At 47.1% G+C, this 26730-nt stretch overlaps 1 protein-coding gene across 3 annotated transcripts in view; it reads left to right on the top strand.

The window, feature by feature from the left end:
- The window catches only part of CACNA1H (calcium voltage-gated channel subunit alpha1 H), a 252900-nt gene that overhangs the window by 156315 nt on the left and 69855 nt on the right, over positions 1-26730 (top strand). For all 3 annotated transcript variants that reach the window (XM_054211965.1, XM_054211964.1, XM_054211963.1), the window contains exons 8-10: positions 6793-6885; positions 8805-9594; positions 13763-14175. In XM_054211965.1, coding sequence (XP_054067940.1) covers positions 6793-6885; positions 8805-9594; positions 13763-14175 — 1296 coding nt within the window. The remainder of the gene's footprint in view (positions 1-6792; positions 6886-8804; positions 9595-13762; positions 14176-26730) is intronic.

Below are 26730 nucleotides of genomic sequence, written 5' to 3'. Positions count from 1 at the left end.
GCAAGCCATGGCCTAATCTGGAATCCAGCTAGGTGATGAAAAAGCCACTGGTCTTGAGGTGCATCAACCATTCTTACAGGGAAATCTTACTTGGGTTTGATTGCCCCAAGCCTTGCTCCATGATCAGTTGCTGCAATTGCACCTTGCACTGTGAGTTATGTGTAGCATAGGGGAGTCTTAGGTTCAGCTCCTTTACCCTGACGTCCCCACACAGACCGCGTTGAGTTGGCAGATCCATCCAGGAGAAGACGACACCCACCCCACCCCCCCAACTCTGATTAGTGTGAATGGGTAAAGCTTAGGCACCTGAAATATGTTTTGTGTCACAGTCTTGCACAGAGGGCTAGTTGTGCTTGAAGCTGTGCACCCTTTGTCCCTCATAGTCTCAAATATAGTTTGCAACAAGGTGTTAGAATGTGAATAACAGAAATCCTTGCTTTTTGCGTTGGGGCCAGTACCCCAAACTGCTGCTGTGCTCCAGACGGTGGTGTCTGGAGAAGCGCTGTCATTCATATGATTGCTGTACGGTACACTCATCTGTAAGCAAGGATCTCAGGCTGGCTTTGGTTGCTTCTCATTGCAGACTCTTCATCTTTCAGCTTTGCTCTGCTATGAAACGCTGACTTATGGCGCTCTCTATGATAATGGACTCATTATTGCTGAAGCTAAACAGTTAAATGCATTCCCTGTGCAGAAGATATTTTACACAAACAATGAAGGCAGAGGATAATTATCACAGTAAATCAGACCTCATGAATATGGACTGAGATGTGATTTGTTGTAAGCAGCAGTCATCTGAAATCAGTGATGTTTTTGCTATCGGATGGGGATCTTGCGTTATTTAGTGTGAAACGGAGACGGCAACTAACCTTCCTTTTGCAGCAAAAGTTGTTGAGTTTTTATGCCATTTTTAAGCCCGTAGATTCACAAGGTTTTGGGTCACTAAAAACAGTATCACTAAAAACATGTCCAACTTTATCGCAGGCTGGCTGCGCTCTGCTTTTCGGGATCCCCGGTGCGGGATCAGCTGGTAACGCTGAGCAGAGCTCGCAAATTTGAGAGGTCACGAATTGAAAACAAATGCAAGATTGCAGTTTCCTTTTATTTTCTATTTAGCAAGGGCCACTTTTCAGAGCAGATGCATCCTTTGCAAGACTCTCGATTTATAAAGAAATGGCTGAAGTTGCTTTGCAAAGTAAGCAAGCCCTCAAAGTGAAAGGAAAAGCATCTGTTCAAAGGACATTAGTCAGAATATAATAAAACCTGTTTTTCTGACCATGAGGTTACTTAACAACATGTGTCATGAGGAAATAATTAAAATTGTGAAGCTGGCTTCGAAAACAGTGATTTGATTAGCTGCCAAGCACTCTGCATACGGAAAAGGAATACTCCATTATTCACTGGTCAGTGCTTGCTAGCCAAATCAATATGCCCGAGAGGGCAGAATACATAGATAAGAGGCTCTCAGAAATGAATACTGAAGGCCTTATAAAACTTACGGAGGCCATCATAGTAATTAATAGCTCTCACAATTTATATCATTGGATCTTGTCTCGATGAGGTTTATAAAAATAAAAAACCCCTTGAAGTAGGGCCAGGGAAATGATGAGATAAAAAGAAAATAAAACCAAATAATCCTGGCGGTCTTCAGAATTGCTGTTCAGTATAATTGATCTTGATGCAGATAATGCCCATCTTGTCCCCAAAGAACCTGAGTTAGGCCAAAGAAAAAGAGGCTGAATGCAAATTATAGACGTCAGTTAAGATGAACGCCTCAAATGGTTTGGAAGTGCTTGGGTTTCTCTATGTCTCTATATTGTCTCTGGCTTTGGCCAGGCACTGAGTTGAACAAGCACCTGCAATTCTGAAATCAACCACCAAGGAAATTTCTGTTTGCCAGAGCTATGCTTTTTAGGGGTCTTGATTAAAGCGTGAGATGCTGATTTTGATTCCCGTGCTTGGGGAGGTTGTCTCTACAAAGGAAGTTTGGTCAAGTAATCCTGGAAGTGACGTCTTGCCATGAGAAAGATGAGGCCTCGGGGCCAGGTTGGAGCTTTGTATGCTGTGCATTGAGTTCTTAAGATCTTTTTGGCTTTGCTTCACGCAGTAATTTTCCAAACTTTCCTCAATTGATTAGTGGCACCTCAAGGTTGATTTCTATCTGCAGCAGTCCATCTGGCATTAGCCATTGGTGCTTTCTAATACACAGAAACCAATTCAGTATTTGACTTTACTAATTAAAGTAGTTTGGGTGTTGAGGTTTTTTGCCTGGATGATTTTTATTTTTTTTTTACTTAACTGACGCTAAGGCAAAAAATAACCTACTCTTGGATTATAGCCAAGAACTCGCAAAAATTTTGGCAGAGCTCAAAGGCAAGGATTTTTATGATGAAAACTTTTGACATAATAAAAGACATTGTTCTGCAGAGACCTTTGAGGTGACCTCAGAAAAAACAATATAAACCTCCTGTCTCCCTGGGGACAACGAGGAGGTCTGAGTTAATTGCCAGCTTCTTGAATCTGCATCTCTCTTGTGATTTTCACTCTGGAGTTTTAGATTGATTCTGATTAGCTTAACTAGAAGACCTGATTCTCTCCCCAGTTATGCTACCATAAATCAAACGAGCATCTTCGTTACAACTGATGAAATTATTGTGGCATGAGCAAACCAGGAGGATCAGAATCACAGAAGAGAAGACAAAAAAAAATAAGTATCTGATTGTCCACTCTCATCCTGCTCATGTTAGTATGGTGATCGGGGAGTGCCTGACTGGGGACTGCATGAATGGTGTCCAAGCCAAAGACCAACGAAGTCAAAATCTATCCTTATATTCCCCTGAGTGTGCTTTCTGTTAAATCCCTGCGCTGATGGGAGAGAGGATCAGACGCGAGGCTCAGGGCTTTAGTACTCAGGCTCGTAGGTATTAATGGGAGGCAAATGATTTATCCTATCCCTGCCCATGCTGTGTAAGAGGTAAAAGACTGAATGCTTAGGCAAGGAGAATCAGACCGAGCGTCATACAGGGTCTCCCATGGGTTAGAGGACAGCTCTGTTCTCTGCCCCGAGTCTCAGTCCTTCGAAGGCAAAAATAATTTCCCCATGCTGAGAGGGCGGCATCTCCTTTCCCACTGGGTCTGCAGCATGTGATTGCAGTTGGCAGCACCCTCCAGGACAACCTTGCCAATCATCTTAATTGAATCTTTCATCTATTTCCCTGCAGCTGCAAATTCTAGTGTGTCACGTATCTTGCACATCTTTTTCGTCAGAGTAGAATTAGGAAACGTGTTTCTTGCCGTCTTATCGCTGTTGATAAATAATTGTATGTTGCATTTATTGGGAGCTTTGAACTGGTACATTTGGAGACACTGTTTAATATGTCTGTCTGTGAACAACCATGGCTTGAACAGAAATTAATTACTGAGAATGGAGTGCTGAGATTGGAAAGCACAAGAAAGGTGCTCCAGGTCCTTGGAAGACATCTATAAAGGGCGTGAAGGGCCAAATGCTGGAGCTGCAGTCAACTGGATTAATCAGATTGGAAAATGAAGAGAGGAGGAAGTCATTTCTGCTTAGCGAAGTGGGTGATATTGCATTCAGGGTGCCCCAAGGGAGGAACAGTAGGCAAAGCAATGCTGAAAAAAATATATCCGTGTTCTTGGGAGAACAGCTAGAGTTGCTAGCTTTCCCTCTGAGTTCATCTGGTCTGAGAGTAAGTGTGTAGGATCAAACTGTGCATTGCAGCAGTGAAGCTTGCACCAGTGCAGATGCCTTTGACTCGGTTCCAAAAATAGTTAAAGAGTTTTGTTCATGGCGTATAGACCAGCTGTTGGCAAATTCAAATGGTCTGGCTCCCATTTGCACCAAGGCCTTGCCGGGGATATGCAATGAGATCTTGGAGTAGGTAAAAATGTACTTGTAAAGTCATTTGGAGCACTTTTAAAGGACAGCAGGAAAAGAAGTCCGCAGCATGGCCAGAATCAGTCTGTAAAAATCACAGACGCTGTTTCAGTCCAGACAGGTGGCTATGCATGTGTGTTGTCCTGCATTTCTCCAGAGCTATTTGTTTAAAAAAAGAAGACAGATGTCTGTGAGCACGCTCTCTTACAGGATTGCTAGTACGTTCTAATCCTCGGCAGCTCAGGAATCCTTCCTGTAGGTACTGCTGCATTTATACTGGGTGATGAGTCCAAAAATGAATCCACAAAGATGTCAAACAGGAGAACAAAAGCCTAGTGGTCTATTTATCCCTCCTGTGTCCCTTTGGTTTACAAGCGAGTAGTAAATAATGTAAATTCTAATTACATCTTAAATATTATGAGATCCGGATGAGCGTTTTCAGCCCTCCAGAGGAGAAATGTGGTGTGTCGATTGATTCTTGCTGAAAATGCTGTCTAGCACGCAAGAAAAATACCTCTATAAATGGTGGTTGGCCCTCACTCTTGTCTCAGCAGCTGTTTCCCAGGTGGGGAGCTGGCAGCGCCTGCAGAAGCCCAACAGCAGCCCTCAGGTAACTCCTTTTGTAGAGGAGGTTCTGTGTTTATTCATTTTAATGCATTCTATTTGAGGATTGTGGACCAAATGCAAATTCGGTGCAGAGGTGTATCCAATACATTTGGAGTCCCTGGGCTCATTTTTCATCCCTGAGTGTAAATGGATGGAGCACCTGCTGTGCCAGCTGTGGCAGCCTGACTCTGAAATACCCACCCAAACAGAGGGGAAGAAAGGCAGAGAACTTTGAATGGCACAAAGGAGACCATTTCTTAGGTAGTTGGCAGTGATTTGGTTTAGCCTTGTGTCACCTCCCAACTTGATCCCTCCAGTTTCCCCATGAACAGGCATCGAGTGCAGGAGGTGATCGGCGGCTGCGCACAGCCTGCACAGGCAAGGGATGCAGCCGAGAAGAACTTTGCTCTCTATAAATGTTTCAACCGTGTTAAAGGAAAGGCAGCAAAGGGCAGTTTGAGTTTGATTGCTTGTCCATTTCACACCGCTGAACAGACTGATTACTGCCTGTGTCTGCCCAGACAGCTTAACCCCTTCTCAGGCTCCAGGGTGTATAACAGCAGCTGCATCCACGCAAAAAAAAAGTGTCTGCTGCTGAACATCACAGGTTGATTTCTGGGGTTCATGTTGACCAAAAGCATTCTTTTTGCTTATGTTAAACCCATGCCACTGGAAGCATAGCGTTGCTGTCTGATACCCATACATCACTAACCAGCAGCGAGGATGCGATATGAAAGAATATCTAAGGCATGTAATGAGGAATAGGAGAGGTGGGTGCAGTTTGTGTAAATGCAGCCAGCATGTCATCAGACACGATTGCTCAAAGTCTTTAGCAATGCTGAAAGAGTAAAACAGCTGCAGAGACAATTTTTACCTGCTCCTTGGCAGATCATGTTTATTGGGTTTAGCGTGGAGCTGTACTCTCTGGCTTCTTCTCACCCAGCTGCATGGTGGGTGTTAAGTTACGCGTGCTTCAACATGGGAAGTGGGTTTGAAAACTTGCCGGTAAGACATCGCCACGTTTGATTTTAGGGTGAGAGGAATCAAGGGTAAGTAGTGTTTCTCTTCCAGCACCCATGAGCTGACACAAGGTGCTCTGACAGTCTCAGGGAAACTGTGAGTACTGATGGTTGTGTGTACAGCAATGCTCTCCCCCTTGCAGGTGTGGCGATATACCAAAGATCCATATCTAGGAGCTTCTTCCAGCTCCTTGAAAAAAAAAAAAAAACAGGAGAAAAGTGGCAAGGATTCATGTCTGACTTCCCTGCAAGTGTTTTGTCCTGATGCTCCAGGTGTGACAAGAACATTGGGGTTTTTTTTCACTGCCTCAACAGCAAGTGCTTTATGGATCAGCTTTTCTGTACACGCCGTACAGAAGATCCTCCACACCAATGAGGCTTCATCCTTTTCTTGTTCACAGCAAGCTAATTCACAGTTCCTTCAGTGCAAACATGGTTTAAATCAGGAATGATGCCACTGAAATTGGAGGCAGGCAGCAATTCTTGGTTTATTCTGGGACCACCAAGGCTCACATTAGGCGTAGCAAATAGGGTACGTCAGCGCAAGTAAATTCAGACAGGAGCTTTGATTTTGTTGGAAATTGGGCTGAAATTTCAGCTCTAGGACTAGTAGCAAGATAGCACTAGAAGTTTGGTATGTTTTATCTAAATAAAATGTGTAAATTACATGGCAGAATTCGCTTTGCTCTGCACACAGCCTGTGTGGTGTTAATTAAATCCTCAGCTTCTTTTTTAGTGGAAGGAAGATAGAGAAAATGAGTATGAAATCAATTCTACATTTAATTAAGGTAACTCTCTTCCATTCAGATGCTTTCCCACTATGATGTTGGTGATGCAGTTGTAATGGTGAGCCAATAGGAATCACAAAGAAATTGGTTTTACAGAAACTTAGGAATTTTATGGATAGCATTACAAAACCTGGACCCTAAGGTAAAAACCCAGATCTCTGCACAGAGAGGCTTTTGCTTTGTTTGTAATCTCTCCTTGGAATTCCTTTGCATTGGCTCAGAACCAGTGTTTTGGATGTTTCATTGTAATGTTTTATCATTTTAATCGTGCCAGATTCCTGTAAAAACTTCAGGCCGGTCCTTTGGTCACACACTGCTGCTGTCCTAAGCCAACTGGGAAAAGAAGTGCAGCAGGTCTACGTGGATGGATCATGAGAGACGGCTGTGGAGTGATGAATACCAGGCACTATCAGAAGATGGATGTTTACTAACTTTTTGGTTGACTCCTGTTCTTACACTTTCTTTCTCTGTCTTCCTGTAGGTTATAACCCTGGAAGGATGGGTTGACATCATGTATTATGTGATGGATGCACATTCTTTTTACAATTTTATATATTTTATATTGCTTATAATAGTAAGTATGAACTGTGAGATGCTCCCATTCCCTGTCCTTGTGGGGTAAGGTTGTTCCCTGGGCTTTTCACAGAGGAGAGCTTTTCACAGCCAGGGTTCAGGGTGGGAGACTTTCCTCCCGCCATAAAGCATCATTATGCAGGTTGTGATTAGTGCTGTAGATTATTGGCTACAACAGTCCTTTTTAGTGTCACATGTAATGCATAGTCACAGCTTGTCAGGCCATATGGTCTTCCCTCCCTCTTACTCTCCCAGTCTCGGTCTTGTCACCTTGATGCGTCCTAACTGTGGTGCCTTGGCCAAGCGACTGCTAATCAGAGCAAAAAGTGGAGAGGCTGTAGCTTTTCTTCCTTCAGCCTCTTCAATGTGCCAGAGGACGCCGCATTTCAGTGAAGGGCCCTCAAACTGTTGAACTTCACCTGAGCCCTTTAAATAACAGTAGTAATAGCAGCGCACCTTTCTGAGGTCTTACGGTACCGTCATTCCTAAAAACAAAGTATTACTCGCTGGAGGTTGCCTTCAGAAGCTGCCATCCCCTGTTAGCAATGTTCAGCCTTGGCACAACCTTCTCCAGGGTCTACATCTGTGGAAAAGTTAAGCATTTAAGACAGGAGGATAGCAGAGGGAAAAGTACCATGTAGATGTCAGGCAGGACAGCGGGCGGAGGCACTTCAAAGTGCTTTTGCGGCTGGATATCCTTCATATATAACCCCATCTTCATCCGTGTGGTTTTTAAGGCCTTGGGAAGTCAAACCCCCACAGCTCCCGGTCAAACCACCAGTGGGAAAGGCATGGATCAGAGCAGTGTGGGAGTTTCCCAGTAATGGATAGCATTCTAAAGCCAGTGATTTTTGAGCCTTTAGCATTGAGCCATGCGTATTTGAGATTTAAGCTCCACTCTTTTGAGCCTTTTCTACATATGGATCCTCGCAGAAAAGCCAGAAGGTGACTAATCTCCAAGTTACTTGGAGCTGGGAACGGCACCCTTGCTGCTTCTCAAACAGTATCCAGGCTGATATTACAAACCATCTCGCAACGGCTTCCCCTGAGGATTCATCAGACAATGGCACAGATTAAATCCATACGTTTCCTACTGAGCACAGCACAGAGGTTTGGCCATGCAGGCAGTGGCACTTTCTTGACGTCAGTCCCTTTCACGTCTAAGGGCACTGATTCTCTGATGGGAATATTTGACATTTTCCTTCGGCTGATTTATGAACTCAAGTGGTGAAAAAGCAGTTTGTGGACTCAACAGCTGCGGGAAGGATGTAGTCTTAGGTCACTTCACATTCTTGTTCTTGGGACTTCATTCTGAAAACCTGGTATCACCCAAGAACACATCAACTCAACTAGACAATAAATCAGGCCTTTCTAGGAGCACTAAAGCTCCTGGGGACGTGTTTCTCTGTGTCAGAGAGATACAAGAGTACAAAGTCACAGATGCATGGACCCTGACTGTGCTCTTCAAAATGAGGGTACACTGTGATAGGGTGTGAAGTGATAGACGAAGAGAAGAGGCAGTTTCAGTACAGCACAAATTGGACTTCAGACCATCTTTCCTCGCAGGTTGGCTGGGTGTTTCCTAGTGATCTGTTTGGTGGTGGTAACTGATTGCGTTGTTTTTCATACACCCTGCATTAGTAGCAAATGTCATCACTGTTGAGGGAGAGAAAGTGGTGAAGGCTATTGTTAACAGCTTCCTTTGCCATTGCCAAAATAATTTAACATGGCTTAGGAGCAAACTTAGCAGCTCAGGCACATGTTGACATGACATTTGGTGAGCAGACCCTGAAATTTGGCACGTTTGGAAATCTCAGGATTTTTAAGAACCACACTTCAAGTCCAGACAGCATGTGAGGGTGAAGAGTGTGTCTTGCTTTGTAAAGTCCCTACTAATTCCTTACCCTGTGTTTTCTCCAGGTTGGTTCCTTCTTCATGATTAACTTGTGCCTGGTTGTGATAGCAACACAGTTTTCTGAAACAAAGCAGCGGGAGAACCAGCTGATGCAGGAGCAGCGGGCCCGTTATCTCTCCAACGACAGCACAATTGCCAGCTTCTCGGAGCCAGGTAGCTGCTACGAGGAGCTGCTCAAGTACATCTGCCACATCTTCAGGAAGGTGAAACGGCGGACAATACGTCTGTACAATAACTGGCAGAGTAAGCGCCGGAAAAAAGTTAACCCAAACAGCACCACAAATGGGCAAAGCCACCGAGGCAAAAAGCGCATCACCTCCATACACCACCTCATCCACCATCACCATCACCACCACCATCACCACTATCACATCAGCAATGGGAGCCCTCGGGGGCCACGGTCCAACCCTGAGATCTGCGACCTGGAACTCAAGGTCATGAAACCTGGAGGTCAATTGATGCTTCCTTCTCCATCGCCCAACTTGCAGAGCCCTGCTCCTCCTCCAGATTCGGAGTCTGTGCACAGCATTTACCATGCAGACTGTCATGTTGAAGGACCACAAGTGAACTGTAAGTCTTCCAATGCCCCTGCAAGCATTAAGCTGACTGCCGGACTCTCCAACCATGGCAACATGAATTATCCTACCATCCTGCCTTCTCCAACTAGCAAAGCCAGTTCTATTCCGGTTCCCAAAGGAAAGAAGAATGGCAATTCACCTGTGGCCGTGGCTAATAGCCCCGTAAATTTGGGCACGGATTCTTATGGGAAGCTGCAGCAACTGGTAGGAGAGCATGGTAAGGACAAACAAGCTGGGGTTTTTTGCTTAGGAAAACTGGGTAAAGGGCAAACTACTCAAGAGTTAAGGTGTTAATGGTAGCCATGTGAGGCGGCTGGAGATGGAGGCTTTTTTGGAATGCTATTTGAACTCAGTGCTGAAACCAGAGGTCGGACAGGTTGAGGGACTGAGAGCTCTGTTCCTTCTACCCTTGTATTTGCAGACATTGGGTAAAGCAAGATGCAGGATGGTCCAGGCCAGTGGGTTCAGGCCACTGCTGGAGGCTTCTTTCCTGTGGTTACAAAGCATGTGTTTTTGAGCTCCTCTCACGTCCTTAGTGATATCCTGGAGGTTCTCCCTCTGTTCCCACACAAGAACAGATCTGTGCAGCCCCCGGAATTACAGCTCTGGTGAATGACAGACCTGCCAGCTGCAGCCCTGCAGCAGAGAAGCTCCAGCTGCTGGGAGATGGTACCTTGACAGGGAAGAGCAGGTAGAAGCTGGTGGAGAAGAATAAGGTATAGGAAACATAAGTTTAAAACAGGGAGGCACTGAAAGAACTCAAAACAGACACTTCTAGAAACCCCTAGTTCTGCTCTGATGGGCCCCTGAGTGTCTGAATTTCTTTTTGGCAAGAAGAAGCAGTAGGTTTGGAGGAAGGCCCATGGCCACTGCAGAGCCTTGCTCTGTGCTAGTTCTCAGAAAATGCAAATGCATGTGAGGGCAGGAGTGTCGCAGAGCTACAGGTCTCAGGCTTTCCCTCTCGTCTTTCCCCATGTGCAGAAGAAATGTAGGACTGAGCGTTACTGCAGCTTTGGAGCTCTATTCAGTCTTAATGAATGAGGAACATCTTGGGGACTCTTTTGGACCCCTATCCCATCCGTGTCTCTGTAGACTCCAGCCACACCAGCACTGCTAGTTAGTGTAGTTTTATCTCCCTTCGTGTATAAATCACCCACTGCTGGAGTAGTAATTGCATGCAACACTTGGGTTTCTATTTTGCAAAATGTTTCCAGACCTCATGGCTGGAGCTAAGGGCTGAAAAATAGTCTTAAGCCTTCAAACAGTAAAAAGTCAAAAAGGTCTAGCTTCTATTTTTCGACCTCTTTAAGCCAAACTCGTCATCTGTTTTTTTCAATGCCTGTGTTTTCCAAAACTGTTTATCTGCGTGTGCATGGACACAAATGTTTATCCTAGTGATGTATGTGCAGAAAAAATACCAAGCCTAGCCTGGGGGGGGGGGTCGGTCACAGTAAAGGTTGCTTGCCAAATAGGTTGGGTGGCTTGTCTTTGTTAGTTTGTTTTTTTTTTTTCAAGCGACCATACAAAAGGGTAAAGCGGATTGTTTATAGAAATTGCATTCGGCGTACATTTCTGTACGCTTGGGAGCTTAGCAGGAGGGCAGAAGAGGGCAAGGTTAGTTGCAACGTTCTTCCGTTGTTAAGCGAGGGCTTTATATGAATCACGGGTACATCTTTAACTATGCAAGTTAATGAAGGTTATTATGAGAATGTGTATTTACCTTGAGATAAAAGCCTAGGCCGCACAGAAGTCTGGAACTAGGAAAGCAAGGCCGAGCAGAAGAGCTGTTTCTTGAACGGCAGTGCCCAAGTCAGAGGTTTTGTTCTTCATGCTTGCAAGGGGATCTGCTGCTGGGGTCCTCTTCAGGAAAAGAAAGACCCAGATCTCAGTCCCAACTGTGACATACCAGGGACACTTCAATGACTTAGGAGATTTTCACATAGCCTGTGGAGGTTCTTCGAAAGCTGGAGGTTAGATGGAGTTGCTATTAATAATGCAATTATAGTATCCTCTTTTTACAGAGGCATTTCAGCCCAGAGGATGCCAAAATGCTTTAAACAAATATCCTGAAATTGGTTTGTCTCTTTCAGAAGTGTGGTCATATCTAAGGGAAGGGGGTGGATGCCGCAGCTCTTGGCTGGTGAGCAGCAGCAGCTTATCTGGCACCCTGAGGAGCACAGGGGCTGGGAAGGGAAGCAAGTCGGCCGGTCCAGCTGGAGACCCTGTCCCACAATTTGTCAGGGCCCAGCTCTTCCCCTGCACGGCTCCGGCTCTTTCCAGGCTCTCCTTCCCACTCTTGCCGCAGCCCCTCCTGCCGTACCAACAGGGCCGAGTCAGATTCACTTCTGCACCACAACCATCTTCATGCAGATGATGGATGTGTCTTACAGGTTTCAGGAGGATCTTTAAGTGCCAAACAAGCCAGCTCCTGAGGGTGTAGCTCTGCCAGGCACAGCTCCCAGCTCATGTTTCTCCATCCCAGCCTACAATTAGCAAAGGAGCCATGTTAAGTCCCTACCCTGTGCTCGACGGGAAAGGTGAGACCCTCCTGGCCTCAGCCTCTCTGGGCAAACAAAGAGCTATTTCACTTAATTCTCTCCCCGCTCTTACAAGTCAACAAGCAGATTCTGTTCACTGCAAGACTTGTGCAAGGAGAGCACACAAGTGATAATTGAGAGCATTAAGGAGGCATTAGCAGCCAGGGCACTCACAGCCCCAGCTGGAAACAAGGTTGGTGTCTGCTGGGAAAGATGCAATTGTGGGAGAGAGTATTCTCTTCCCTTCTTTTGTTGTGGAATTGAACAGCATAAAGTACAGCCTGTTCCTCCGTGTTCTCGTGCCCTGCAATGCTGTGAGGTTATTTTAGCAGGCAGCCAAGGAGACTCTGGTATTTTGAAGACATCTGCGGCGCCAGTGTTTTTCATATAATTTTTAACGCTTTGATAGCATTAAGGATGTCTGGCAAGCCCCCACTACCTCTGCTATCTGCGCTACTGTGGCCACACTGCAGTCGTTCCTCATCAAACCCATCCCGATCAGAAACGCCGTGCTAATGTGCGGTGCTGCACTGGTGCTGCTTGTGGGTTGAGTAAGGGGGTAAATATTTCTGATCTTCCTGGTGTCTTTGACATAATGCCCAGGAGGAGAACAGCCCTCTCCTGCAAGGCTGTTTTGAAGGCCAGTGATATCTGAGTGACATTCAGGCAAGTAAAATATATTTTGACCCTTGTCACAACCCAGTTTTCAAGCTAATGGGGTGTTTTATTTCATTTGTTGCTGCCTTCTCTTTAAAGGCGTCCTCAAGTGTCAACAAGGAGTAGCTGAAATCAGCAGCATTACTGCTGGGTGAGCTCCAAGCTCCTGGGCCCAGAGCCAGGAGCATCCACTGCCTCTTGCTTGGACTCCCCAAAACCTCTCCAAGTGTCCCCATCCAACCTCCAGTCAGGGATGTGTCACAAAGGAAAACTGTCCCCTCACCTTATTTCCCTGAACCTCAAGGAAAGTTGTCGTTGATGCATTTTCGTTGAACGGCATTTTGTAGGAAGGATCCCATGCTCGCAGTATTGCCTTCCTGTTGGGTTTTTTCTGTCATTACTATCTGGTTCCTAAATATGAGTAAACTAAGAATTTAGTTTCTAAATAAGAGGAAATAAAATCTGGTTCCCGTTCCACCTGAATCATCCTTGTTATGCTTGTCCGTATCACCTCCGTACCTGGGCTCTGTGAGGGCAGCCAGCATTTCTCCTCACACCACGAAACATGTGGCAATGTGTTTGATTTTAAAACACCCTGAACACTCTGTGCCTCAAGCAAAGAATTCACCTGAGCTTTATTAAAGGCTGAAGGAGGGATGAAGGAGACCGAAGGGACTACGTGACTCTCCGAGCTGTGATCCATGGTCTGTAGCAACCTTTGGTCCATTTCTCCCTCTCCCTCCTCATTATCAGCTAAATGGAAGCCCTATCTAAATTGGGTGTAGCAGCTTGATAGCGCTCAGATCACCGCTAATGATGTTAGCCTGGTCAGATATAATCAAAAATAATTGAAAGTGAGAGGTGTGCCGGTCAGTCTTCTCCCAGCAGCAGAGCATAAAATGGCTGCCACGCTGCGTGGAGAGGGGCCCCTTGACCCCGTGTCCATGGAGGGGGCTAGAGGGTGGGTGTCAGGGCTGGGGGAGAGGAGGACAGAGAGGAAGAATGAGGCAAAGTGAGAGCCGCTTGGTAAGATGGACGGCTAGAAGGCTGTATTGGAGTATTACATTTATTTGAGGACGCGGCAGAAGCTGCTCTGCCCTGGACAGGCCCAGCGCCGCCCGAGCGGGGACACGGGGCTGTCCGCCATGTTGAGGGTGTGAGGGGGCTCACGGTGTACCTCTCCCCTTGCAGGTCTGCGGCGGACGCCCAGCCGGCTGTCGGGGCTGAGCGCAGCCTGCCCGCTGCCCAGCCCGCCGGGCGGCACCCTGACCTGCGAGCTGCAGGACTGTCCCTTCTGTGCCAGCCTCCTGGAGGACCCCGAGTTTGCCTTCAGCGAGTCCGACAGCTGCGACTCCGACAGCAATGGCGTCTACGAGTTCACCCAGGACCTGCAGCACGGCGACCACAGAGACCAGCTCCAGCAGCAGCGGGGCAGGAGGAGGAGGAAGAAGAAGAAACCCAAGGAGAGGAACAAGGTCACCCGCCTGTGGAAGGCTTTCGGCAGCAAGCTGAAGAGGATCGTGGAGAGCAAGTATTTCAACCGGGGGATTATGATAGCCATTCTCATCAACACGCTGAGCATGGGCATCGAGTACCACGAGCAGGTGAGTGCGGGACTGGCCTGAAGAGCCCTGAGGGTTTCTGGTTTCAGGTGCTCACGGCATGGCGGCTTGCATGGTGGCTTGGGGTGACTGTCAAAGCCATGCCAGAGGAGGGAGCAAGTGGTTTTCATGCAAATTGGAAGCAGCAGATGGGGCCGAGGGCCTGATCCTGCAGACGTGTGATGAGCAGGAGCATCCTTCCGTGTGTGAAAAGCCTGGAAGGTGGCTGACAGCGCTGCGGAGGTGTGGGGAGTTTAAATGTGTGTTAGGACTCAGCAGCTCAGAGCCTGACAGCTTAAGTTGTTTGCTGCGAATTATTCATACAAGCGTGAATTGTTGTGGTGGAAATACCCCTTTTGTCTGATGGTGGTGGTGCACAGCGGACCTTGTAGTGCAAATAACCCACGCAGAAGCTTCTTCTTTGATCCTGGTCCTTTAAATAGAGACTTAAACTGTCAGGCAATGCTAAAAGCAACAAAGAAGAAAAAAGTTAGTTTCTCCCTGAAGGCTCCAAAACCTTTAATTTGATCTCATAGGGTGCAAGTAGGTCTTTCTTTTAAGTGTTTGGAGGGAGGAAAGAGAAATCATGCTGTTCCCAGTCTGAACATGGTGATGGCAGAAAGCAGTGCTGGCAGCTGAGGACAGCTTGTCCTTGTTGGCTGATGGGAGCTTGAGGGGCCGTGCAATGGGAGAGGGACGTGAGTCATCTGAGTATCTCCAGTTGGTCACTCTGGGGAAAGCTATGCTTTTCTGGGCTTTTCTTTCTGGGAAAAACTGGTTACTTTCAACCATTTTCTCGAGACGTGCTCTGGAATGTCTCGTGCTGCATCTATATCAGGTGCAGAAAACACTTCCCAGCGAGGCCAGGAGGTCCCCACACAGATTTTCTATGAGGTCGGTGGTCCGACGTTCATCAAGTGCTCCCCCAAAATCTCCACCGCAGGATCAGGACCAGGTCAAGGTTATTTATAAAGCGATATAGTCTGTCTGCTCAGGAGTGAAAAGGCAGGGTATCATAGTACATCCAAAGGCAGGACAAGAGGCTCTGCATTTTCTTCTCTGTCATTCCCCAGGATTAAGTTCTGCTCAGCACCATGGCAAACAACCCTCCGAGTGCTGCTACTTTATTTTTTTCTCCACTTAGGTGCTTTAAACCCCCATATTCCGTGATATCTGAGGCGTATTTTCTTTCAGAAAAGCAACTACTCGGCTAAAACACACGAACCTCAGCCCTGCAACAGTAAATTAGTTCACACTTATAAGCAGAGAGTGTCCAAACTCAACAAGGAAATAGCTGTCGCTGTCAGCTTTCTGTCTGGTTAGTTGTTCCACAACAAGTTTTAAAATTAGGAAATACACCTTGTCAGTTGCCTTTGAATAGACTATTCATTCCTCACAGCGGCTGCGTTTCTGCACGGATACTTTTTTGTCAGGCGGATGCAGCTTTGTCAGTCCTTGGATATTGCCATGACGGGTGCTGGGGGAAAACCGTAGGCAGGCTGCGGTGAGAGAGCCCAGGGATCGCATGGAGTCTGTCCACAATCACTCGTATAAAGGTAAATTGTGATAATTACATCCTTGCTGCTAACAAAGGAGAACTGTAGCCAGCAGGTTTATATTGGATTTTACCTTGTAAAAGATTTGCTCTAAACCATCTCAAAGCCAATGGCAATAAAGATTCTGAAGCTTTTGGCTACGGAGCATCAGACTCCCGCCAGCTTTGCTCGCAAGCACTGCCCAGTGTGAGCCCAATAAAAAGGGAGGAATTTTGTAGTGAAACCTGTAAAAGTTCCTCCACGTGCCTGACTGCAAAGTGTCTCTGGTATGCGGTGGGGATAACGAGCTGTGGAGCTGTCAGAACCCAGCTTTGAAACACCTCACCCAAGCCCTCTCCTATCAACAGAGTGACCTCCAGGGCATCGCCAGAGGCTGAGAGGTGATCCGAAAGTAATAGAAAATGGCTCTAGGCTCCCGGCCTGTTTGGCTTGAAAGTCTGGGCCTTCTGTGAGCAAAGTGGGGTGATTTCAGAACCCACAGCCCTCCTTGTGTGAGAATTGGCTGCAAGACTCGGGGTGGGGGGCTGGCTTTGTGCGGAGATAAGGAGGAGATGCCTGAGCGAAGCTGTCACGAACCCACAGCATGGTGTTGGGACAGAGGGAAGGTGAGAATGGCTCGTTTTGGGTATGCCATGATTCTTGCCAGGAAAAAGAGTTTAATCACAGCTTTCTAGTTACTGAGTGATTGATGCTGCCAAGTCACTCTGCATCTCTGCTCAGAGCAGGTATTACAAGGTGAGAAGGTGTGAGCCTTCCCTCGGCTGTTAATCAGGCGTGGGTGTTGCCATCATCTCCTTCTCCATCCTCCCAAGGGCAAACCTGGAGGCCATTCCCTGAGTCATAAGGATTTAGGAGCTGCCTACAAGGATAGCTACTCTGGCTCTCCTCTGCTTTCCTCACTCCCCCCAAGCTGTTGAGTGTTACCCAGAGGGCAGGGTTCAGGGGCTCCTGTTGGGGATGCCTCCTCTGCTCTGTGTCTGCTGACAGCAGCATGGGCAGGGTACGCCATGCAAAACATCACCTGCTATGGAGACGTTTGCTCTGGGTGGAACAGCTTCAGCAGGTTTCCTGGTCTCAACTCTTGACACTTGTTTCCAGCCATTGACCAGTTTTATTGAACTGGGCTGCAATCAGTGCAGCAGCCACAGGGAAGGCCTCCCCAAACCTCATTGTCTGTAACGGAACGCCCAGTCCATTTTATAAAATATTATTAATGGCTGCTTGCTTTTCTTTTCCGGCTTCTCAGACTTCACAGTCACTGGTGGCTTTGAAAATAGATGGGCACACCATATACGTTCTTATTTCAGAGTGCTATTCAAAGCCAAGGCATCAATCCTCTGTGTGTGTGGGAGGGGTGGAGGGTACTGAACAACATATGGCATGGAAGATAGAGCAGTACTAGTCCTTGGTGTGTTATCTCGCCTTTTATCCCGGGACATAGCAGCACTCTGCAGAGAAGTCTCACGGAGCCCTCTTGAGGCAATCGAGCATTATTGTCCATATCTTCTGGATGAGGAAATCAAGGTTGCAAGGTGCCAGGCTGGAGGCAAAACCCAGTGGGCTTTACTGCTGGCCCTTATTGTAGCCACAGGGCAAGGGGGCACGTGTGCTGTAGCAGCACGTTGGAAACACCCTTTGACAAGACAGGAAGGTGATCTGTGTCTCTACTGCCGCAGTCCTGGATGCTACCTCCAGATGAATGAGACTTGTCCATATCCAAATCCCCTCAAGGCTCCAATATGTGTTTTTATGGGAATTTGAAGCTCACAGCGCTCTGCTCACATGGTTACTCTGGCTGCTTTTGGCTAACATAGCCGGCACCACCTCAGTTAATGCATGTAGCCCACATGATACCCTTTAAGGCAAGGATCCTGTCCTGTGGCTAAGGGCATGACTGCTGTAGCAGCTAGCTGACTCACGGGAAAGATGAGGAGATGCTAGAACTGCTTTGCCCAGAGCTGTCCTTTAGCAGTCCCGTTCTTCTCAGAGGCAGACTGAAGATTTCATGGCAGCACAGCCGGCTTGCGGCAAGAGATCCGGGTAGCAGGAGGCAGCTGATGATGGGAAGCGAGTTTCTTTGGGACTTCAGTCATTAGCAGCAATCGGATCCTCCCGCACAACGCATCCGCGGGGTTAACAGCCAGCTCTGTCTCCAACTGCCACGTTGTACCTGGCTGGTAATTAGGAGGTTACAGGATGCTGTTAGTTAGCAGCAGCGCAACTTGTATTTCAAAGGTTAATTGGCTGGTTTGGAGTTCCTTTTTTTTTCCCTCTTCTTGTGCTTTATTTATTTATTTGTCTATCTCCAGCACGAGTAAGCACTCCCACAGATAAGGAAAGCCAAGTATAAAGGAGGAAGCAATCCTTGCATTAATCTTCCAGGCAATTTCAATACATTGGATGATTTTGTTATGCATTCATTGCAGCCGACAATTCTCCAGAGCATCTGAGAACATGCCATGGCACTGCAGCAACCAAGCAGGAACAGCACGCTCCAAAAGCATGACCTCTGCCCTGCCTTTGGGGCAGTGGGGAGAGGTGCTTGGCACAAGCAGGTACTGTTCCAGGAGCTGGATTTCCAAGTGCCTCTCTGCCACTGAAAGCTGATACCTTTTTGTCCCAGAGTCAGCTCCTGTGTGTGCTTCACTGACTGGTCCGAAGAAATAAGTGCTACTTCTTTGGTCCGCCTAGATTCCCAGCTCTCCGGTTGTCCAGTAGAATGGCAGAGTCCTGTTCATTTTTCCACAAGAGATGCTGGCGTTATCCCTGCCTGATATTCATCCTTGAGACCGTCTGGTTTAAGTTGTGAGGAGAGACCCCCACTTGGCTTCCCAGAGGAATCTGCAGAAGTAGCTGTTGGTACTTGTAATGATTCCACATAAACGGCTCGATTTACATCAAATGGCACTAGAAACGCTATTTTAGATTCACTTCTCAGAAGAGAAGTACAAATTAGTATTTGTTCCAAGCTATTGCTGTTCAAAGAGCATTTAATTGCTTTTCTGATCCCTCATCCATGGCATGTTTCGTTCAGAGCAGCTGTCTTCAGAGTAGGTTGGAGCTGACCTTGCTGGGTACCCAGTGGTCCATTGCTTACCAGCGTAAGAGAAGTATTGGTTTTGAGTAGCGCTTTTTATTGTTGTGGAGTAAAAGTAATTCTGTGTGATTTAAGGTAGCAACTAGCCTCTCTAGTGACGTTCTATTTTAGCATTTGTCAATTTTGGCTTGAAAAATTGGTTTGGCTTGAAAAATCAGTTTGGCCTGGAAAGCTCAGCACTTACTCAGAAAGCAGAGGAGAATCTTTCAGCAGTGTTTGAAGCAAATTGCTTAAATTCCTTTTGAGTTGTGAGTCAACAAAATATTATCCTGATCTGAGATTCTCACTTTCAGCTAGCAAAACTTGTTCACTCTTACAACTTTTTGTGTGATCCAGTCTTAAGAACTCACACGCTGGTTGGACTTGAAGCAAACAGATTCCCCCAGCCCACCTCAGGATGTGAAAATTCAGCCTAGTGTTTTTGTGCTTGTTGCATAAATGATGTGAGACTCATTCTGCCCTAAGTGGTCCTTTTGTTTGACGTGTTTGGCCTTTGTCAGCTGCACACCAAGCTGTCCCTCCTTGCTCCCCCTCCAAGGTCCCAGCAGTAAGCGCGGGGTGGACGGCTGTCCCCATGGGCTGGTTTGGTAGGGGAGCTGTATTGGTTGAGAACACATGCTGGGTCTCCTGAGGAGAGTGACAGAAATTTGACTCATTCAACAAACACCTTGTGATAAGCTGAATCCTGTCCCCACCTCTTGGGAGAGAAGCGAAGGGCTTTGTCTGGAGACATTGGGTAAGAAAGATGTTTCCCATCCTCTTTTGTGCCCTGAGATCATGACACCTTTTTAGTGCTCTCCAGGCCCCCTTTTTGCAGACAGCCACTCTGTCAGGACATTAACAAACCTGGTAACAGTTTGGGGATCCCTTCTGCACAGTTCAGGCTGCAGGGCTTCTGATGAGAGCCAGCAGCAGCTCATACGTGGAGCATTTACACCTGGCAAGGTGTCGTTCCCATGTTAGAGGGAATCAAGGGTCAGAGGCAAGATAGCATAAATGGATGGCAAATGTTCACAGTTAAAAGCCAGGTGGCCCGGCCCAGGGCTAGATCCCTGGCTGCTGGACCTTAGCAGCTTTTATGGCAAAGGGTGTAAATCACATCCTTCCATGGGGAGCCTACCTTAAGTGGTATTCATGGAGCCTTCTCTCTCTCTTACTCTCTTCTGTAATTTAACTGCTCTGTTTTCGTTCTGCTGGATTGTATGTTCTTGGTATATTTTTTTTTACTATATAAGGGAAAGCATACTAGAGATCCGTCCATTCCTCTGCCTCCTACCAGACAGGAACAGCACCTCTCCAATGCAGAAACTGAGTGTAATAACTCATTCGAGTGCTGACATACAGAGCGGTCAGGGGAGAGTGAGGAGAACAAGAGAGCTAGTCATGGCGAGGGGAGTTTGCAGTCTGATCTGGTTCCTATAGATGTGCTCATTAGTCTAGGGAATAATATTAGGCTATTCCCTGTGGAATTGTAGGCACGTTTTACCACCACCAGTGGTTCAGTTCCTTCCCCTCACTTACGCCATTAGTTGTTCTCTGTGGTGAGGGATTGGCCATATAAATCACATCTGCTCTCTGCGAAGATGACAGACTTCCTAAGCAGGTGATAGTAACATGCTGCCCAGCGTAAGCTGTTGCATGGAGACTGGAGATCCGCGCAGCACCAGTAAGAGACCCACACCGTGTAGCCACGGTGTGTGGGACCCACCAGATGCGTTTCTTCCATCTGGGTCATGCAGCGAGTCAGCTGAGACAGTCGTGGTGCCCTCCAAGGCTTCTGAGACTGAATCCATGAAACCCCTCTGCTTCATAAACATACATGATGGCAATGGGTGGTTATATATAGAATGTAGACAGATTGTTTGCATTTCAACTGACAGGTAAAATAAACCAAGTGTAATATAGCCCCGAGAATGAAAGCAGAGTGCACTTGCCAGCTGCATTTCATCACAAAAATGTGCGTAAATCACGGCCATGGGCGGCCAGCTTCAAATGTTATGCTGACAATGGCTCTAATGTGCTCCAAGGCAGGGAGGCTTGACACAGCTGGACAGTGGGGCGTTCGCTTTCTGCAAAGGGAAACTGCAATGAGAGAGGGCCTAATGAAGAAGGTGGCTTTCACAAACAAAGAGTGTGGCACTGCACCGAGCCTGTGCCTTCCTGCTGGCTGTCAGCTGAATGCTTTTCATCTGGGAGTGGGTTTGGTGAGAGGGAGGTTGGCTTTGATCAGGTAAGCGGGCCTCGGGGTGAGCACGCTCCATGCTCCAAAGCAGACCTACCTGGTAGTCCCTTGCCTGAGCAATGACAAGATACAAGTTGGAGGAAAAGCTCAGTGTCTGGTTCGTGGCAGCTGTGATCAGCAACCCCAGAGAGAGATCGTGGTGCCTGCAGGCAACACGCAGAGCCCCAGTCAGGTCCCTCCGAGCAGCCCACGTGGCTTTGGTACTGCACATGGCAGCAGCTTGCTGTTCTTCATGAAAGGCAGCTGAGCTACAGGGACAAGAGCAGGGGTAGCAGAGGAGCAAATGCAAACAGCTGAGACAGCCAAACCAACCGATAGGGGCACAAAAACATGCTTAGGCATCATTGGCAAGGCTTGGAGAGGAACGTGCCCTGGAGTGGCAGGAAGCAAGAAGTGGCTTGGATTGTCTGAGGAGCTCTGGGGAGGATTCAACTGCTGGTCAACCAGGAACAACACCTCCTATGTCAGCTGAGGCCGTCTTTTTGTTTCCTTACGTTTTCCCAGTCTGTCTGCATCCATCTTTTGTCGTCTTGGATTTTTTTGTTGCACAAGACAAGGATTGCATTTTGTGTTCCGTGTACATCACCCCGCCATGTGGGGCTCCTGGGCAGGGCCTGCTGGATGTTATTATAAGTAATAATAATAGTGGGAATGGGAACAGAGCACTGCACCTCTCCCTGCACCAGTTTTTATGCCTGGAGGTTGCAGGTAGAGTCTGTGAAACTGAGTTTACAGCCTAAATTCAAACCAAATGCAACAGGATTGTAACACGAGAGGGTTTGCAGATAAGAGGATGGGGAGGGCGGTACATGATAGTGCTGTGCCACGGAGTAATGGTGCCTATAGATTAGTGGTTCCCAACTGTTAGGAGGCAAAGGAAATAGTCATGTTTAATTTAATACTTTCATGTATTTCCAGCCACTCCCTGTGGATGATTGCTTTCTATGCAGACCCGGAAAATACAAAAAGGCTTGAAAATAGATTTAACTGAGAAAATGTCAGGAAGGTGTAGAGAAGACAATCGTGCTACACCTAAGAGTGAAGCGGGGTTAGTATTTGGCAGTACATACAAAACGATGGCAACTTGGTGAGCTCTGGGTGGAGATTCAGTGGCATTGCTAAGGCGTCCTCTACACCGCCCTTCTCTGGACCTCAGTGGTGAGAGGCAGAGCCAGCTGTCCCCATCGGCAGGCAAAGGATTAAAGATGCTCAGGATAGCAATCTGGCTCCTTACAGCAGAGGAGAAGAATCACTGCAAGGAAAGAAACAGGTATGTTTACTGCTGCTGTCAACCCAAGTCATGAATTTTCCTTCAGGTTTTAACCAGGGTTTTCCAGCTGGGATAGTGAGATTTTCCAGAATTATGAATGAAGCTTTAGCTGTCTCCTTGAAACCTCCTTCTGGATCTTTTGTGACAAGATGAGGATGCTTTTTTTATAAATGCTTTTGAGAGGTGGGGGGACAAAGCTGCATCTGAAAGGAGTGAGACTCTTACTTGAAAATGAGGGAGATTTGGCATGCCTGCATGCATTCTTTTAAAGCTCTATTTTTGTTTGCTCTGTCTGGTTTACAGCCTTAAGGACAGCCTGACTCCCAATTTGGGAAAAACACTCTGTGCACAGGCCTTGTAGCATCACTGGTAAAGCTTGCTAGAGCAGGGAGTCTGCCACCGAGGAGGATGGGGCAGGAAGACCACTTGGCTTCTTTTCCCCAATGAAGGCATTTCTCGAGAGTTTTCTCTCCTGCCTGATGCCTGTATAAATTAATACCTCCTCTGGCCCCGTCTTGTCCTTGTCACACGCACAGACAAATCCAAAACTTCTTACTGTAGTGCCCCCAGAGAAAGCAGCAGAAAAAGAAGTGCTTTATTTTTTTTATATACTCCAAAGGGAATTGACTTTGCTGCCGACAGGCGGATCCTGTAGTTCTCTCACTCTTGGCATGACTATACATGGGCTTGTCTGTGCTTTAAAGTTGGTTTGGATTGAGGTGGTTTATGAAGCCGGAGTGTGCTGGTTGCTTCTAGGAGCTCTACCTGGAGCTTGCTGATGGGACCACCAGGGGCACAAAGCCCTGGCGCTGTGTTCCCCAGGAACGCCTTGCTCTCAGCTATCCAGAGTCTAGGCAGAAACTTCACAGCTCCAACCTGCCCCAAATCCAATCAATAAGAGGAAATAAATCGAACCACGGGGAGTTGCTCGATATGGGAAAGAATCAGAGTTTTCCTTTTGTTCGTGAAGGGTTCAGAGGCAAAACATCAACCCTGTCAGGATCGTTTGTCCCCGGTCACTGCTGTCTGGGAGTGCAAACAGTTTAAAGTCATTTGTGTAAATTAGTTTCAGCCAGAGAGTCTGAAAGCAGCGTGGGTTGCCGGGCAATTATCTCCTTGCAAATGGCCTGTGTTATGGGGGCCATATTGCAGAAGATCTCTCACTTGCGCTGAGGTTTCTTGAAGCTGCCAGAACAAGAGTTCAGCATCTTGAATGTCTTTAAAGCAGAACTACTAATACGGTAGGTTGGAGTGCTGGCAGGTATCAGCTGATATGTGTGCCAAAGTACAAGGGACTGAACTGCAGAGCGGCTGAACTGCAGCGCGTGGAAGTGCAGGGGGACGAAATGCCAGAAATGCCAGTTTACGCTGAGGACTGTTAGGAGCTGCGAATGCCTCTGAGAGCCCCTAGAGTCAGAGGTGAGTGGGGGGACGGCTCCCCCCTTCCTCTGAGGCCAACGTAACCCACCAAAACACTTTTCAGTGCTCAAAAGAGCATTCCTGTTCCTCTTGTCCCCACTCTTCTTTCTCTAGCTGTGTCCCCTCTTTAAGGTGCCGCTGGGTTCTCCTAAGATTCAGGCTGAATTATGTTATTTGTATTCCTTCCTTCCCGCTGCCAGAGCAGCAGCATGTACAGATACCCCCAAAGTAGCAGGAATCACTCCCTTGCTCTGGCGTGGGGAGTTTGATGGCTGAGCACGTTCCTCTCCTCCTTCCTTTCTCATGCCCAGATTCTCCCTGTTCCTGAGACTAAGTTTAACCTGTGAGTGAGTGAGGGATGGGCAGGCTGGGACCAGCAGACAGATGCTGACCCTGCAGCTAACGGTGGAGCGGATGTTTCCCACCTGAGCTTTCAGCAGACCGTTTGGATTTCAGAAATGATTTAATGCTATGGGTTTCCTCCCACACCTTTCCCCCCGCCCCTTGCTAGTCAGTGTGTAATAGCAGAAGGTTTCATACGTATTTGATTTTTTTTAACTATAGCATGAATCTGAATGCTGTATTTATGGCTGCAGCTGTCACTCCTCTGAAAACATGCAGTGAAATGAAGGTTAACAAGTTTGGGCTCTTGGGAAAGCGTGTCAAACAGCACTGCAGAAGGCTTTGTGTCATCACATTGGGGTGAAGAACAGATATTTTCTGAGGTTCTCCAGTCCAGGGTTATTTATCATCATCTGAAGCAAATACTTTTCTAATTGTATATCCTTGTTTGAAATTCTCGAAACCCCAAATCAAATTCTTTTCGCTTGTACGATATACAAAGAAAGTACAGGATACACAGCCTGAGGGGATGGTTTAATAGTTTAAGAATCAGGTTGGCACTAGCCAGACTTGATGCAGCCATATGTTCAAATCCCAGGGGTGACCGCTCACCAGGAGGTAGACGATGCTCCCTACCATTTATTGTGTGTTCACTTAAAAACAGATGTCCCAATTACTGTGGTTGCAGGAAGAGAGATTCTGCCTCTCTTCCAAAGAGCAAGGGCACACTGTGCTGTTTAGCATCCCCCCCCTCCCCCCCGCCACATTTGCACTGTTTCTGTGTTCTTCCTTACTCCTGCGTGTGCACGGTCAGGTTGATTTTAATGGAGATTTGCTTAAATAAGACAAAATAGCCTTTGGCCTTTCTTTAAACAGCACTTTGGTCTGAGAAGTATCAAATATACTTGGGAATAGCGTACGTGGTATAGAAGGGTTTGTTATAGCCTTGGGGCTTGTGGCTGTGTCCCTCTAGGGTCTCTGCACTCAGTTTGGGCTCTCTGTGGCTCAGGGTAGTTGTGTCAACACAAGATGTGACATTTTAGCCCTGACTATGGGTGTTTCTGTGTCCGATTCAGTGCCTGGGAAAAGCAGAGTGGGGACAAAAAGGGACCTAGCATGGGTGTTGAGGGAGTCAGGCTCCAGTGCAGACCCAGAGCGCTCTGATCCAGAAGGACCATACGGATGGGATGGGATGTGATGTGAAAGCTCTGTCTTAACGATGCAAATGGTGAAGCCATCAAGATTGATGGGGCTGGGGTGTGGGAGAGTTCAGACATATTTCTAGTAATCGCATCCTTCCTGTTGTGTGTTGTTTTTGTTTCTACGACTTTAAAATAGACTGTGTAGGAAGTTGCAAGCTTTGGACTCCTCTGCCCGGTTTTGCAGATTAAGGAGATAGAGCTGCTCTGAGAGGCAGCCAAACGCAGCTTCAGTGCACTTCTGAGAAACCTCTTAACGCATCAGGATGGCTTCTGCCTTGCACATCCTCACGTCCCTCCCTCTCCCTGTCGCGTTCACACCGTAAGGAAATCGGGCAGGCTGTTCTCTCCTGTATTAATGCCCCATTGCCTGCAGTTAATTAAACTCTGCATGATACCCAATGCAGCGTGTCAGTTTGGTTAATGCCTGTCAGCCAAAGCGGTAACTTACCCCTATTACCTGTGGCTCTGAGTAAGCAGTTGTATTCTGTGTCTCTAATTCACTCCTCATGCTCCTCTCGCCCAGCGTTTGCTGCTCACCCAAGTTTTTGCCGTGCCAAATTCGGCACCCACAAGGTGCCGTTACAATTTTTTAGCATCTCCATAGAAACCACTTTGGAGTTGCAGAGTGCAGGGTTTGTGCAAATTTAAAAAGAAACCGATGTAATGGTTCAGTTGGATCAGGTTTTAGACTGCCAGTCGCTTGGAAGGAGTGTGTGTTTCAACGATAAAGTTGGGAAGAAAAGCAGCAGAAGTTCTCAAAGGTAAAGATGCAACAATTTTCTGCCCTATGAGCCCCAGATAAAGCTTTTATGATAGCACAAAGTTTATCTGAAGGTTGTTTGGAGGGAGACACAGTCGCATTTTTTTACTCTTCCACAGAAACCTAGGTAAATTTCTTGCCTGGGAGGACACCTGTTTATGTGCAAAGCTGCTTTTTTATGTGCGAGCTCCCTTCTTCACTCGGTTAACACAACTGCCTCTCAGTCTGACCTCTCTTAAAAGGTTTAAATGCATATAGATTAATATACTGTTGATGTCTGGGCTAACGAAGTCCTGTGCCTCCTCTGCTTAATTTTCCAGTTTATAGATAAAGGCTCAGCACTGCTCAGGAGCAGCCGGGTTTGGACCTAGGGTGACAGAAAAGTTAATTCTGGGTTGGGTAGCAGAGAGGCAGGTGTGAACAGAGGATCCTTCTGTGTAGTAATTTGTGCTTCTCCGTCTCTAGCACAACCACCTAAGGCAACTTTTAGACAGGGCTGAACTCAGAAATTTAAAAAAAACATCATTAGACAGCAAAGGAGGAAACTCCTTGCTGTGCTCAGATGTCCAAATGTCGCGGTGGTTTAGCAGCACCCGTCCAGGTCCACGGTCACCAAGGCAATAGCTCATTGCCATGGAAACACTCGCCACCTTCTCAAGCAAGAGCATTT

Source organism: Rissa tridactyla, chromosome 8, assembly GCF_028500815.1.
Source record: "Rissa tridactyla isolate bRisTri1 chromosome 8, bRisTri1.patW.cur.20221130, whole genome shotgun sequence".
NCBI classification, from domain to species: domain Eukaryota; kingdom Metazoa; phylum Chordata; class Aves; order Charadriiformes; family Laridae; genus Rissa; species Rissa tridactyla.
The sequence above is the reverse complement of the archived record's forward strand: the minus strand, read 5'-3'. Positions and strand labels throughout refer to the sequence as shown.